Source organism: Oryzias melastigma, linkage group LG1, assembly GCF_002922805.2.
Source record: "Oryzias melastigma strain HK-1 linkage group LG1, ASM292280v2, whole genome shotgun sequence".
NCBI lineage: Eukaryota > Metazoa > Chordata > Actinopteri > Beloniformes > Adrianichthyidae > Oryzias > Oryzias melastigma.
In genome coordinates, this window is record NC_050512.1 from 21,898,977 (window position 1) to 21,914,138 (window position 15,162).

At 38.6% G+C, this 15,162-nt stretch overlaps 1 protein-coding gene across 25 annotated transcripts in view; it reads left to right on the plus strand.

The window, feature by feature from the left end:
* The window catches only part of ptprdb (protein tyrosine phosphatase receptor type Db), a 221,354-nt gene extending 206,961 nt beyond the window's left edge, over window positions 1-14,393 (plus strand). For all 25 annotated transcript variants that reach the window (XM_036213125.1, XM_036213127.1, XM_036213138.1 and 22 more), the window contains 8 exons: window positions 1,759-1,913; window positions 4,476-4,761; window positions 7,932-8,110; window positions 8,197-8,323; window positions 9,733-9,858; window positions 9,931-10,085; window positions 11,315-11,450; window positions 11,532-14,393. In XM_036213125.1, coding sequence (XP_036069018.1) covers window positions 1,759-1,913; window positions 4,476-4,761; window positions 7,932-8,110; window positions 8,197-8,323; window positions 9,733-9,858; window positions 9,931-10,085; window positions 11,315-11,450; window positions 11,532-11,600 — 1,233 coding nt within the window. In that variant the 3' untranslated portion in view covers window positions 11,601-14,393. The remainder of the gene's footprint in view (window positions 1-1,758; window positions 1,914-4,475; window positions 4,762-7,931; window positions 8,111-8,196; window positions 8,324-9,732; window positions 9,859-9,930; window positions 10,086-11,314; window positions 11,451-11,531) is intronic.
* Window positions 14,394-15,162: the final 769 nt, after the last annotated feature.

A 15,162-nucleotide genomic window follows, 5' to 3' on the forward strand; every position in this document is an offset into this window, starting at 1 on the left:
GTGAATAAACAAATATTTCGCGCTTCGAGCATCACAGAGAGTTGAAAGTCTTGATGTCTTTTGAAAGGATGTATTACAGGAAGTCAAGGGGAACTTTTTCAGTCATCAGAAATGTTGTCCGCCCTTCATTCAATCCTCCAAAGTGTCTGCGTCAGGGTAAAAGCTGAATTTCAGCAGATCTGGCACTAAACTCTTCAACATCTGTGATATTTCATTCATCATATCCTTCAATAGTACATGTGTTGTAAAGCAATACCTGTCAAAAACATAACACAAAAACATTTGATTAACTGTGGATGCTATTTAGAGAATGATATTAGATTGGAGGATCATTTATGGCATCAGATTTATGGCAGAAATTATGAGGGCATACTAGGCTCTTGCCCCAACTGTCCTTGTCCTCATAAAATCGTGTAATCGGTGTTATCTTTTCTCTGATGCGGCATACAGTAATGACAATGTTCTACCAAAGTTTGGTTCATCATGGAGGGGTGCTGGAGGAGGCTGACGCTGTTTTGGAGTGGAAATGGCTTCACCATAACTTCCAAACTCATGATGTTAACGCTTGTAATGGTAGCCAATGGGCTATAAGCTCCACCCCCATGTAAAATTATTACTTATTTCTGAAAACTCAACATTAAAGCTATGGACTTAAAGCAAAGAGTAAGAGAAACAAATAATTACATAAGTTAAAAGTGCAAAACAGCAGCTAATAGAGATAAACACTATTTTTATTTGGTCACAGGTTTAGGTTTTTTGTCAATGCACGTTATAAATTTACAATTTTTTTGCAATTTTTCAATATTTTCTTTAATTTTAAAGTATATTTTTTATAAATAACTATTTTCATTTTTCAAGTTATTAGTTTTTCCTTCAAGCTTACAATGTGTACTTTGAAAGTTTAAAACCGTTTTCAACATTTTAATTTTTTTTTCAAATTTAATATATTTTCCTCAAAATTTTTTTCGAATTAGAAATTTTATTTTTCAAATTAACAATTTAATTTTTCACATTTTCAATATTTCATTGAAGTTTGCAAAAGTACTTCTGAGTTGAAAGTTTTACATAAAAAAAAACTCTCAATTACAAAATTTTCTTTCGTTTAAAATATATTTTTTTCAAAATTTACAATTTTTTTGTTTAAAATATTTCCTTCAAGCTTAGAATATGTCTGTTTGATATTAAAACAGCTTTCAAATTTTGTATTTCTTTATTTATTTTTATTTCACTTTAGGCTGATAGTTTTAAAGCAGACTTGTAAGCGTGTAAACACATCTCAATGCTGGGTCCAAACATACAACTCCTGCCCTTAAGCTAACAGTAAAAATAAAGACTTCTTAAAAGAGCAAGCTGATATGGCCTATACCATGATATTTTAAGGCTCTCAGAGTAAAATATATCCATATATAAGTTTGAAATTACCTTTGACACCCTGAAGAATACATTTTTTGAGTTATTTTCGTAAGCTAATTTTCTCCTTTTACTCCTTCTTGGAAGGGGCTGTTCCCCCACGTTCACACGTATGAATGTCAGGACCCAGTTGTTTTTGTGGATGGGAGGGGCTGGTGCTCAAAAATGAGCAAAAAAGAGAAACAGATAAAGACGACAGTGTTGGAAATCAATAAAAAAAACAATATAAAAAGCAGGATTATAGTAAAAAAACGACCTAATTATTGTTTTTTTTTGGCTATCAAAGAAATATCCAGACCCACATGAGCTTCATCACTACTTGTCTTTTCTCCCTCTTTGTTCATCCAGAGTGGCTCCAATGAGAAACGTGAAGTCCGTCACTTCCAATTCACAGCCTGGCCTGATCACGGGGTGCCCGAACACCCCACCCCATTCCTGGCCTTCCTTCGCCGGGTCAAAGCTTGCAACCCTCCAGACGCAGGACCGATGGTTGTCCACTGCAGGTTAGTCAGTACTTCTGCTCAACACATTCCTTTCCCATCACTGATTGAACCAAAAAACTCCTAATATCAATCCAGAGGAGCCAAAAAGAATCAAATTTGATCCTCAAAATTCTTATGTGTAATTTGGGTTTTTTCTTGGCAGTATTCGGGAAAAAGTGTGGGAAGATCAACAGTCAGTCCCAGGCCATAGGTTTAAGATCATTCTTAACAAAAACAGGACTGATCTGCCACGGCTCAAACCTCAAACCACCCTCACTGCCTTTCACACCCGCATACTTTTGCTAACAACATCCATCATTTTTAAGATTTTCCCAAGATTAGCTTTCACGGTTGACACTTTATTGTTAGAGTTAGGAAGAGTTGGGTCTATGAATGTGTGTTTAAATGAAAATACCATCTGTGCAGCAGGAAGAAAGACTCAGAAACCTGTATTTACCATCTTAATATGATGCTGAGCTCCAGGACTGAAGCTAGTTTGCTCGTAGAAGTGAGAAAAATAGAGCTGGAGCTCTCTGGAGAAAGAATTAGGGGGATATGCATGAGCGGGGAGGGGAAGAAAAGAAAAGAAGAAAAAGTGGGTTGAGAACAGATCGAGAGCAAGAAAGCCGGAAGTGTGTCAGGAAATATGTGTAGAATGATGGAGAAGGTGTCGGGTCAAATCCAGGGCATGCTGAATGAAAATGATGAATTAAAGAGAAGCTCTTTGGAGGTGGGGATGGAATGGAGTCTTAAAGATGTTCCGAGTGTGGTGTGAGAGTGCTGGATGGGTACTTACAGACACCGGAAGACGAAGACAGGAGGCTGGCAGGAAAAACAGCTCCTCCTAATCTTCTCTGTCTGCGAGGTATCTAACAGGATTAGAAGTCAAATTTAATTATTCCCACAAAATTCCGTCGTCATTTTCCATCCAGCCTCTGTATGGAACAATCTCACACGAACACACTTGTGCTGAATATTGTAGGTTTGAAGACCCACTCCGATGAAGATTGTGTTTTTTGTGCCTTTAGCATTAAGAATTTAAGTTAAAAGCTGCATTTCTGAGTATTTCTTTGTTTAAATCGTGTTGGATCAGGAGCAGAGGAAAACCAGCGGTTTGAAAAAGCTCAAGTTTGTGACGCAGAAACTGTGATGGACGGGGCAGAATCTCCTTTCTCCGCTGCAATTCTGAAGCATCCGCTTGAAGACGAATAGATCCATCATCACCTTCGTTTTCCTCATCTAAGCTGCTTAAAATTGTGCAGCTGGATAGCTCTGATGTTTTTTTTTCTTGCTACGCTAATGTTAGTTTGGGCTTGTGGGGTCTTATTAGCAAGGGGAAAAGAGTATGAAGTTCAACAGTGGCCAAACATATTTAGAAAATTATGTGCAAAAAGTCACTTTCAATTTTTTTTAAATTATTGAAGTAAAAAAAAAAATCTAAAAATTGTAATATTTTTTTTCTTTCTGGTTCTATCTGTTGTCCACCAGATAGTAACTGAAAAAAATTCTAAAAATTGAAAGATTTTTAGTTTTTTATACAAATTGAAGTAAAACGTTTTTTTTTTAATCTAAAAATTAAAGTAAAAATGTTTTTAGCCAAAAATTAAAGAATTTTTTCCGGATTGAAATTTGGTGAGCACCAGATAGTATGTGACCTTTTTTGTTTTTTTTAACGAAGGAAAAAAATGTTTTCTGAAAATTTAAGTAAATTATTTTTAATCTAAAAATTGAAGTAAAAATGTTTTTAGTGAAAATTTGAAGGATTTTTTTCCTTGTTATTATCTGCTGCGCACCAGATAGTAACAGATTTTTTTTTTTTTTAAACTGAAGTAAAAACTTTTTTTTTTTCTAAAAATTGAAGTAAAAATTTTTTTAACCTATAAATTGAAGAAAAAAAAAATTGATAATATTTGAAGGATTTTTTTTGTTGTTACTATCCGGTGCTCACCAGATATATATAGTAACTGATTTTATTTTTTATTACAGGAAAAAAAAGTTTTTCTAAAAATTGAAATGAAAAAAATATTTTGAATCTAAAAATTGAAGTCAACATGCTTTCCTACATTTAGTAACCAGATTATACTTAAATTTTTAGAAAACTTTTTTTTTTACTTGTATTTTTTTCTTTATTTCAATGTCCCTTTAGGAGCTCCGTAACTCTTAGACCAGTTGGAATGTGTTTAAAAAGCTCAAAAGATGATCACAGTGGGACTTAGAACAAAGCCAGACCTGCTTGGTCAGGTCATCTCATCAGTCAGGGACTTACAGAGCAAAAATGTGAAGTGTTTGGGTGAGCACCTTCATGGATTGTATTTCTGGATTTTATGTCGATGGGGATATTATCTTCCCGATACCGCTGAGATAAAAGTGCTGAGTCATTGCTGGTGTCGCTTGTTAGAAATATTGCTGGCGGGCATTTTTGCAACACTTAGATGATTTAAGTTAATGGTTTGCAGGGTCCAGATCAGCTGTAAAGTGATAGCAGACACTTAGGAAAATGACCCCTCACACCCCTTTTTTATGTGGTCTTCATACTATGTGAACCCCCTTTTTTTAACGAAATCTCCCTTGATCTCATCCTAGTGCTGGAGTCGGCCGCACGGGCTGCTTCATCGTCATCGACGCCATGACAGAGCGCATCAAGCATGAAAAGACCATCGACGTCTACGGCCACGTCACGCTGATGCGCTCGCAGAGGAACTACATGGTCCAGACGGAGGACCAGTACATCTTCATCCATGACGCCGTGCTGGAGGCCGTGACCTGCGGCAACACGGAGGTTCCCGCTAGAAACCTGTACTCCTACATCCAGAGGCTGACGCAGATTGAGCCGGGGGAAAATGTCACAGGGATGGAGCTGGAGTTCAAGGTGAGAAGGACTGGATGGACCAGCAAGGTAGCTCTTATCTAGTCGCTTGAAGGATAATTGAGCTTTTTACTTTTTTATTTCCAGGCACTTAGAGGTTCAATGATGCTTGTCATTTGTTCAATAGCAGCTCAAGTTTTGGCTGCAGAAGCATTCAGCAATAGACAGTTGTTGCTGAAACTCTAAAAGAGTTTTGAAGAAGTTGTTGTCCAAGACAAAAATTCGAAAGAATCATTAAAGTGATTAAACTAAAATTTCATAGGTGCTCATGCTGGCCAGGCCAAATCTATATTTCCAATGCATTCGCTCTCCCTGCTGGTCATATATGGACGTATGATTGGGACCCTCTCTGTTTTTGACGTTTTGGGTGTCCCCAACTCATCGTTGTTTGACGTGCTGACTGTTCCCTTTAAATTAGGCCTCTCCAATTTTTCCCCATTTGGTCCGAGGCCCACAGACGAGGAAAAATCCATCTGCTAATGAGAGGTCCCCCACCCTAGGGACTCAGACCCAGACCTGTACCCTAACCTGGTACCGGTTCTGCATCCAGTACCTCATGTTTACATTAGGGAGAGGATCGAAAGAATAGAAAAAAATCTGAATTGATCCAGGCTTTTATGAATCGAATTGAATCGTTTCTGGAAATTTTTATCGATACCCAGTTCTAGTTGGTACTTTCTTCGTCATCCTTACGTATACACGGATTTTCTCCAGACACTCCGGCTTCCTCCTACAGTTGAAACACATACATCGCAGAAAAACGCAGATTGACTTGACATTTCCTGGGTGACGTCACTCAGTCCAGTGACAAAATATCGATACTGCGATATATCGCGATATTTAGTCCTGTGATTGATTCTCGATAGGTTTTCACTAAATATCGATATTTTGTTTTCATTTGAAGAAGCTAAAAAAGTTTCATTCGTCGTACTTTGGTGACTGAATTTTACAAATAATTTTAATTCAATCGGTGTTGATGCTTGTCAAAGATATAGTATTACTGATTTGCACAAAAGTGTCTATTCTTTGTTGCACAAAATAAGACACAAGTTGTTTATCATGATTGTGTTCAAGCTAAAAAAAATGGGATATTTTTCCCCAAAAATATGTGTTCTTCTATATAATGTGAGTTATTAGAGATTATTTTTTACCAATTATCGCAGTATCACGATATCATCGGTATCGTGAGCCATATATCGCGTATCGCATCGTATTGTGAGGCACCCAGTGATTCCCAGGCCTACTGCAAAAGCAAATTGCCTCGAGGTGTGTGTGTGGCCCTGCTACTGAGTGGTGTCCTGTTCAGGGTGTATCCCACCTTTGACCAGTAGCTGGGATAGGCTCCAACAACCCTGCGACCCCAAAAGGGATTCAGTGGGTTCTGAAGACGAATGGATGAACATAAACCATCTATTTGTAATGAAAGTCAAGGCCATTTTGTCTGGCGCTGAGCTGAACTGCTTGGGGACAACAAAACCTTTGAACCTATCGGTTTGAATAAAGAAATACTCAGAAACACAAATTTGAGCTAAAATTTTCATAATGTATTTCCTCCATCATAAGATAAAGGCACTTAAAAAAAAAGCACTTTGCGGTTGGTTTATTTCTTGTTTTGCAAAAAGCATTTGATACCTTAAACCACAGCATTTTGCCAGCAAAATTGGGTAATTATGGTGTAAGAGGTATCGTATCCAACTTGTTGGAAAGTATTAGTAATACTTCAAAATCAAAATGTGAAACAGTATTGTTTGGAATTCCACAAGGTTCTGTAATTGGGCCTAAACTTTCATGAAATCTCAAAAAAGATGAATTTTCTCTTATTTGCTGATGATACCACTGTTTACAGTTCTGGGGATAATTTAGAATTAGACATTAGATTTTGTACCTTTTACCAAATCATCTATGTGCTTGGAGGTCAGAGGTCACCAAAATAGTTTGAACATTAGGTACTAAAAAAAATTCAGTGTAGATGATCAGAATTATTCTTGAGAACTTGCCGTATGTTTGCTTTCACCAAACAAGGCCTCCTTAGACCATCTGATCTGGCTTAGTGACGTTTGCCTGAGCTGTCAGAGGGTAGAGTCAACACTTCACCCTTCGCCCCAGCATTCCTCTTTTCACAGTCGTCTCCTGCCAATGACAACCGATCAAGCGCTAACCTGACTGTTTTCCTTGTTAGTCATGTGCTGATGTGAAACACATGCCCGGATCGTCGGATACACGGCGTTTCGTGGAATTTTGCGGCCGCTGTCTCAAACAGCGCTTTCCATCTTCATTAACAAAACACCAAGAAGTGTGTGAAATTTCTCACGGCGGCCTGGCGTCTAATAACTCGCTCGAAAACCACACAAAGTTGAGTCGAAAGCAAGAAAGAGCAGCCAGAGGGATGTTTTTGGCGAAGCCCGTTCACACAGGTCATATTGCTTTTGTTTCCTGGAGTTCAAAAAAGGCGTCCATTTAGTGAAAAACTCTGATTCGGGTCAAAAGTTGAATTTGACAGTGTTGATCTTGGAGTTTTTGACACTTTCCGATCGGCGGGGTTTTCCAGTCTGCGTGCGCCTCGGCTCATTGTTTCTCTTTAGTCTGCGGTCTCTTGCTTATTCTCTGTTGTTCCATCTTTCCTTTTAAGCCATGTCACTCAGCGGTCAGGAGTTTCAGGAGAGTGTATCCGCTCACCTCCTGCCTGCACATATGTATAAATATATTCATACATATTGCGCTGGATCAAGTGTGGTTTGAATGTGTGACTGAGACAGAGCGGGGCCTTGTGGTTTCCTGCAGCCCGACTCTTGATTTTCTGCTCGTCTTATTATGTTCTTTTTCTTTTCCATATTGCTGCCCCGATCCCTCCAAGTCGCCCCCTCTTTGTTTATTCAAATGGAGTTGTCTGGCTAAATACCTTCAGGCCTGCCTTGTTAACTGATTTTCCAATTCCCCTTGTAAGTGAAAAACACCGGGTCTGGTAGCAAATACATTTTGTATGTTTTTGGAAAAAAGAGGGATATTTTAAAGAATAAAGTTCAACTAGACGCCAGAAATCTCATCCCAGCGATGACAGAATTTCAGATCCTTTTGTGTTTGGTAAAACAATAGAGTGCTTTTATTGTTTTTTTAGGGTCAAATGCATCTTTCCTCGAGTGCCCTTTAATGTCCAAATGTCAAATGTTTTCCAGCGTCTGGCCAGTGCCAAGGCTCACACGTCACGCTTCGTGAGCGCCAATCTGCCATGTAACAAGTTCAAGAATCGGCTGGTCAACATCATGCCCTACGAGACCACGCGGGTGTGTCTGCAGCCAATCAGAGGAGTGGAGGGGTCGGACTACATCAACGCCAGCTTCATCGACGGATACAGGCACGAGAAACTAGACAGACATGTTGAAGAGGAAGTCTTTCTATTTTATTTTATTTAACATTTTTTATGTGTTTTTGTTCTTGTAGGCAGCAGAGAGCCTATATAGCAACCCAAGGCCCACTGGCTGAGACCACAGAGGACTACTGGAGAATGCTGTGGGAGCACAACTCCACCATAGTTGTCATGCTAACCAAGCTGAGAGAAATGGGACGGGTACGACTGACGGTCAATCAAACATCTGTTTTGTTGACGTCAACGCTTCTATATGACAAGTTTATATCCTTGTAAAAATGCTAAATGTTACAATCTGGGATGTTTGTTTTAAATACAAAATCACAAAGAAATTTGAAAGTAGTAATTCCTCATTGTGTGAACACACTTTCAATGATTTCAGTAATCCCAAAAGGTTCAGCTTGTTCAGGACATTACTGCTTGTATTTTTGATTATCAAAAACGTTATAGTTTTTGAAATATTGAGCAAAATAGGCCCCATTGAAAATTAATGAAAAAGTCTTCAAATTTCTACATTTTAAGCAGATTAGCAACAAGTCTTTAATATATATTCATGGGCTATGTTTTAATCTTTTATAGTAATTTTCAAAAAATATGGAGTTTACTGAATATTTTAGCAACATGCTAACATTTTTGGCCAATTTAGTTTGCTTGGGGTTTTTAGGCTAATTTAGAGATTATATGTTTTAGCAAGAGGCTAATGTTTTTGATTGTTCTGGCTATTTTGGAGTTTAGCTAGTATTTAAGCAACAAGCTAGTTTTTTTTTGGGGGGGGGTTAAATTGGAATCTACTAAGGTTTTTGGGGCTAATTTGGAGTTAAGCTCATACTTAAGAAACACTCTAAATATTTTAGCTAAATTTGTATGCATTAGGAATTTTTAAGCGATTTTACTACAAAATTTTCAGAAATTTAGGTCAACTTCAGTGCTCTTTCGTAGTTCTTTTATAAAATTTCTAGTCTTTTAGCAAATTTAACATTTTGCAAATAGATTTTGCATCTTCAGCAAATTGCTTCAGCAGTTAAAGTAAATTGCGTCACCATTTTCAGCAAAAATGTCATCATCTTCAGCTACTCCTTTCAGCAAAAAGCATTTTCGCAGGTAATGCGACTTTTCTAGTTACATGATAGCAATGAAGAGATTTGTATGGAATATTTCATGCAATAGATTATATTTCTATCCTGGATATTTCAATGAAAAGTTTTTTTGCTAAAGTTTGTTGCCTTCTAAGCCTCAAAAATTCCGCTTTCCATGTTTGTCGTTATTGGATGAATAATTTAGTACATTTTAATCATGAATGTTGATTATCTGATCATCTTGCAGAGCCTCAATTCCCATATCCTGCAAGCTTTTTATGTGTGCAGGAAAAAGAAATAAAACCAAAAAACAATCAACTACATATGAGCGTTTCGTGGAGGATATTTTACCCAAAATGGGACTGGAGCTGAATGTGATAAATGTTTGAATTTAGTGAGTGTTGATTGTGCGGTTATTGTTCGTTAAAGTCATAGGTCATCGGACCCTAACTGAGAAATGAACCTCACAAGTGAAACAGACATTTTTATAATACAGAAGCCTGAAAGGACTCTTTCGTGTTCTATCCTCTGCAGGAGAAGTGTCACCAGTACTGGCCCGCGGAGCGCTCAGCCAGGTACCAGTACTTCGTCGTGGACCCCATGGCGGAGTATAACATGCCTCAGTACATCCTGCGAGAGTTCAAAGTGACGGATGCCAGGGTGAGTCCGCTCATTTGGACTGCTTCAGTTGTTTTGGGATTTAGGAAGATTAACTCCCCTCCTTCCTTTCAGGATGGCCAGTCACGCACGGTTCGCCAGTTCCAGTTTACGGACTGGCCAGAGCAAGGAGTGCCAAAGTCAGGGGAGGGGTTCATTGATTTTATTGGGCAGGTGCACAAAACGAAAGAGCAGTTTGGGCAGGACGGGCCGATTACCGTTCACTGCAGGTGAGTCACAGCTGACCTGTAAGAGGTGCTACGCCTTTCAGTATTCATGATAGTAAACCTGCCAGGAAAAAAATGATTGTAGTAAAAGAAAATTGCTTCTACGAGAGGAGTCGGAGCAGATTAAAGAGCAGCCAACTTGTAACTTCCAGATGAGATTTTAATTTGAAACATACTTAACAGGGATTTAAGGAAATATTCCGTAAAATATCGCGATACTTGTATCAATATTAAATCAGGCGCTATATCATTAATTATTTATAAGCAAACATGTAGTTTAGTACATGTTTACTTACTTAATTTTGTTTTTTTAAACTTAAATATTTCCTAAGTAACCAAAAGAAATGTGCCATGAATTTGCTTGGGTAAAACCAGCTTGTTTAAGAGATACAGCTGCAGTGCTTAATATTCTGATCATATAATAATATATGTATTAATATTTAGATCATTCTTAAGTCATCATTAAAAAAATGTCCTTTATCACCAGAAAAAATACCATAAAAACATAATAAAACAGCCAAAACACATTTTTGCAAACATTTTGAGGTGTTTTTAGAGCAGCGATTGTTTCCTAAACCTTCGGGTTACTGAGTTTTTCCTTCCCCAACCAGCATTTATTATAGTGTTTGGTTATCTTTCCTTTCTGCAAATGCACATTTACAGTTTATAAAATGAGGGGCCGTACGCTGCCATCCAACAGCCCCGTTCACCGAGCCACTTTTCTGCACACACAACCAGGAAACGGATCCAAAACAAAGAGTTCGTGGCCTGAATGGGCCTGCCTGCAGCTTTGAGCCTCATAGCCTTCCAGAGGAAAAACAGTACAAAACTAAATATTTTGAAAGATGTGTGCCAGATTGTGTTCCCCTCATAAATCTGGAAACGACTCCCAGATCCAAATACATTAAACAGAGTCAGAGCTGCTCCTGAATGTTCAGCCAAGCTTCAAGAAGCAGCCGTACTGCTGCTCTGCAGAAACTATTTCCTAAAAGACCATTTTAATTTTGCTTAAGAAAAAAAAATAATCATAAATGAAATTTAAAGTATGTTAAAAGAATAACTTTTATTATCAGGTTGCTTTGAATTTCATCAAAGTTCAAAAGAAATCAAAATATTTGTGTTTTTTATATTACTGGATCAACATTGTTATCCAGCACCAGCACCTGTGCATTCACCTTTTTTTTCCTCACTGCTAGAAAACAATTTTTGTATTTTATCCTAATTTTCGACAGTGCTGGAGTGGGGAGGACCGGAGTGTTCATCACCCTCAGCATCGTTCTGGAGAGGATGAGGTACGAGGGGGTGGTGGACATCTTCCAGACAGTCAAGATGCTGCGCACACAGAGACCTGCTACGGTTCAGACAGAGGTCAGATCTCCCGAGCTTCCATTTTCAGGACAAAAATAACATCTCCCTGACTTTGAATGTCTCTTCGTTTCTGTCTTTCAGGACCAGTACCAGTTCTGCTACAGAGCCAGTCTGGAGTACCTGGGAAGCTTTGACCACTATGCAACATAAAACCCCGGTCGTCTGTCATGCCACACTCAACCTAGTGCTTCCTCTTAGTCTCACACACAACCTGAATCCATGCACTAGGCTGTGATGTGTGCATGAACCACCACCACATGCAGAGTTGAGGGGGACCACCGGCTTATCCCGTACCCAGAAACAGCACCTCTAACTGAGCCATACCTGCTTGACAAAGGTGGGGGGCGGGTCCTTCCCCGCCCCTCCCAGCCCAAACAAACACACCCGCGGGTCAGTCTGGAGAACCCCTGTTTCAATCAGAGTACTCGATCGAGTATAGTTTGTTTTTTGTGCTTTTTTTCGGGCACTTGGATCGCTTCGTTCAGGTGTGGAATCTCACCTCGTCCACCAGTGTAGCATAACCTAACGGAACGCGGGACTGAGCGACGGGACTTTTTCCGGAGTTTGGATTCTCTATCATGGAGTCTACAAATCCACGTGATCGGAGACGACCGGAGGAGCGGATTCTTTGAAGCACCGCCGAATTGCCAATGTGAGCCTGAGAGCACAGAGCACACAGTATTAAAAGACACAGACACTGAAAGACCACAGGGACATGCTTTTTTTTGTTTTTGTTTCTTTCTGGATCGTTTTGGAAACAGACTTTTGTTTCGGTTGAACAGAAAAAAAAAAATAGGTGAAATTTCTACCATAAAGCGATAAACTCCACCGGTTCAACCTTACGCTTTATGATTTGAAATAAGGGACGTGAAAAATGCATACCATAAATTCATTTCCAGAACTATTTTTTAAGGTTGGGTACCGCCCCTCGGCACAGTGTGTCATCGCGTTTCGTCCCCCACAGACCACACACGAGTAAGGCTTCGTTTTCTGTGTCATCCAATGAACTGTAGCCATTTTTTTATAAGAAATTTAAAGTGTACAATCAAATCTAGTGTGGTATTTTTCACAGTTTTACGACAAACGCTCCCACGCAGCATCACCCCCCCCCCAGCGCCTCGTCGCACGTCTGGCATGCGAACCTCCTCGCTACGACGCCAGGAAAGTGCGGATGGGAAGTGCGGAGAGCGTGCACGTAAACGAGAAACATATTTATATGTCCAGATAAGCTTCACAACGATGTCTGACGCCGGCGGGGGGAGAAGAAAGGAATTCACGAAAATAAAGGGGGGTGAAAGGTCAGGCATAGAGACAAGTTTCTCACTGGAATGCTCACCGTAGACTCTTCTCTCTGTCTGATTCAGTGTGCAATAAGTAGATGTATTATATATTTTTGTGTCAAGTCACTAACTGCAGTTAATCACCATGATGATGATCGCGAGAATCGCTTTTTTCCGAGGACGTTTCCACTCCTCCGTTTCTGGTACCCGGGCTGAGGAGGAACTCCCGACACCTTTCTGGATCTTTTATCACGGTATCGTTCTTGGGGTTTGTCACAGCAAGCAGCAAATGATTGAACTCATATTTCAGAACAGCATCTATTAAGTATTTTTTTGATTTTAGATTTCTAGTGCCTTATATTAAACGCCTATTTTGATAAAGTTACTTTAAAAAAGGCTTTTTCTGTGTATTTTCTGTATGCGTGCTGGTACATGTGATCCGAATGTTTGTGTATATGATTTCTGTTGAGTTACCTGAAAACTTTTTTTTTTTTTTTTTCTAAAATGAATGCTTTTCGTTGGCTGGAGAGCCAGAACAATTGGACTTTTTTATCTGTTAGGTTTGTTAATTTTTCACCAGGTGAAACGTGGTTTTAAAGCAGAGTACGTTTGAACTGAAAAAAGTTTTTATTTTTTTTACACAGATGTATGTTGTCATGGAAACCTCAGTTTTGACATTTTTGCCCCCCCTCCCTATTTCGCGACTGCGACGCTGGCTCAGTCAAGGTTCTTTCCTGCTCAGCTATGAAGAAATCCACAAAAAAGCCGAAGTTCGACAGCTCAACTGATCTGTGTCAAGCAGCTTACCTGTGTCCCGTAGTCTGATGTCATTTGTTTGTGTTTTTCCGGTAACAACAGAGGCTATAAGGAAAGTTTTGGTGCTAACAACGCAAAACGGGCATAAAGCATTTTTTTTATATCCATCAACTCCATAAGGGATGTGCGACAAGTCGTCACAGTTTGTAAGAGCTGGGTTTTTTTGTATGCATGGTAACCACTTTTGAGATGCCCCTGTTTGGTCACGCCGGTTATGGGAAGACTTGCACTTTTTCTCTTTGTACTATGCACTAATACTAGCATCCTTTTATCTCGGATAGGCCACCCCCAAAAGGAGTCGTACTTGAACTCCACATGCTCACAAGAGTGTGTCTATGTAAATAACACAAAACACAGAGAGTAATTGCATAAATATGCATATAAAAATTTTAATGTAGAGTTAAGGAACAAAGAGAAATTTTATTAGAGTGATATACCAAGAGGACGCACCTGAAATCACAGTTCTATGGCACAGCTGTGTGTGCAATACATCACATTGTGGGTTTGTTGTACCACAAATGAGCAAGTTTCACAAAAATGTGTCCCTGTTTTATCCCCAAATGTATCATGTAGATGGACAAACCCTGGAGTTTATAAAATTGTATAAAACATGGTGTGTTACTTGGGTCAGTTACCTCCAATTGGTCTGTATATGTAAAGGTTTTTTTTTTTTTTCATTTGTTTGTTGGTTTGTTTGTTTTCAGCTCTGAGTTCAGCAAGTGCTTTTTATTTTCTTACATTGGTTCTCGGAGCGTGTGAAAACTCAAAAAAAGAAACAAAAAAAAAGAATTTCTGTTCTTTATTGACACAAGTTTCATTTGTTACAAATAAACTCGAGTGAAATAAATGTTTCTGGTCCTGTCCTTCCTGAAGAAAATCCAATCTATCTATAATGATTTTCATAAATATATATTATTATTGTTATTTTTATAGTTTATGAAAAATAGATTCAATATCATTTTACATTGTACTTTTGCCATTTGTCAATTGTTTTTTTTAAATATTAAAATATGAATATTCTGGCGCTGAAGTACATAGACAGTCCTTGAGTCCATCATTACTTTCTGTTGTAGGTACAACCATCCTTCTTTTGTTCTGTGGTTTTTGTTCCTGAATGATTCAGAGGTCTGCGTCAAGAGGCTTAAAAACTTCTAAATACAAGTTCCCTTCAAAACGGCTTTAGTTCAATGCTGAAACCCTAGTAAGGCTTTACGTCACCACACTGACCTCCAACGAAAAGTGAGGAGCAGAAAGAAGATGAGCTTCAACTGACGGAATATAACAGAAAAATAGTTACAATTAAACCAATATGGAGCGATTAAACCAACTTTTGTTTTCTTACTTACATAATAAATTAGTTTTCATTTTTTCGTACTACAAAACAGAAACTTTGAGCTTTTTTCAGAAGAACCGGTAGTATGAATTTGTTTTCTACATTTAAACAAAAGTACAAATTTTTTACCAAAACTGTGGAATAAATATCAGTTTTTGACACATTTGAGTCAAATCTACATTTCCTGATCATCTTGTGTGTTATTCCAGTTCACTTCAAGGCCTGAATTTTTTAGCTCCTTTTAACAGCTTACTAGACAGCAGAACAAAACCTGCCATTAAAA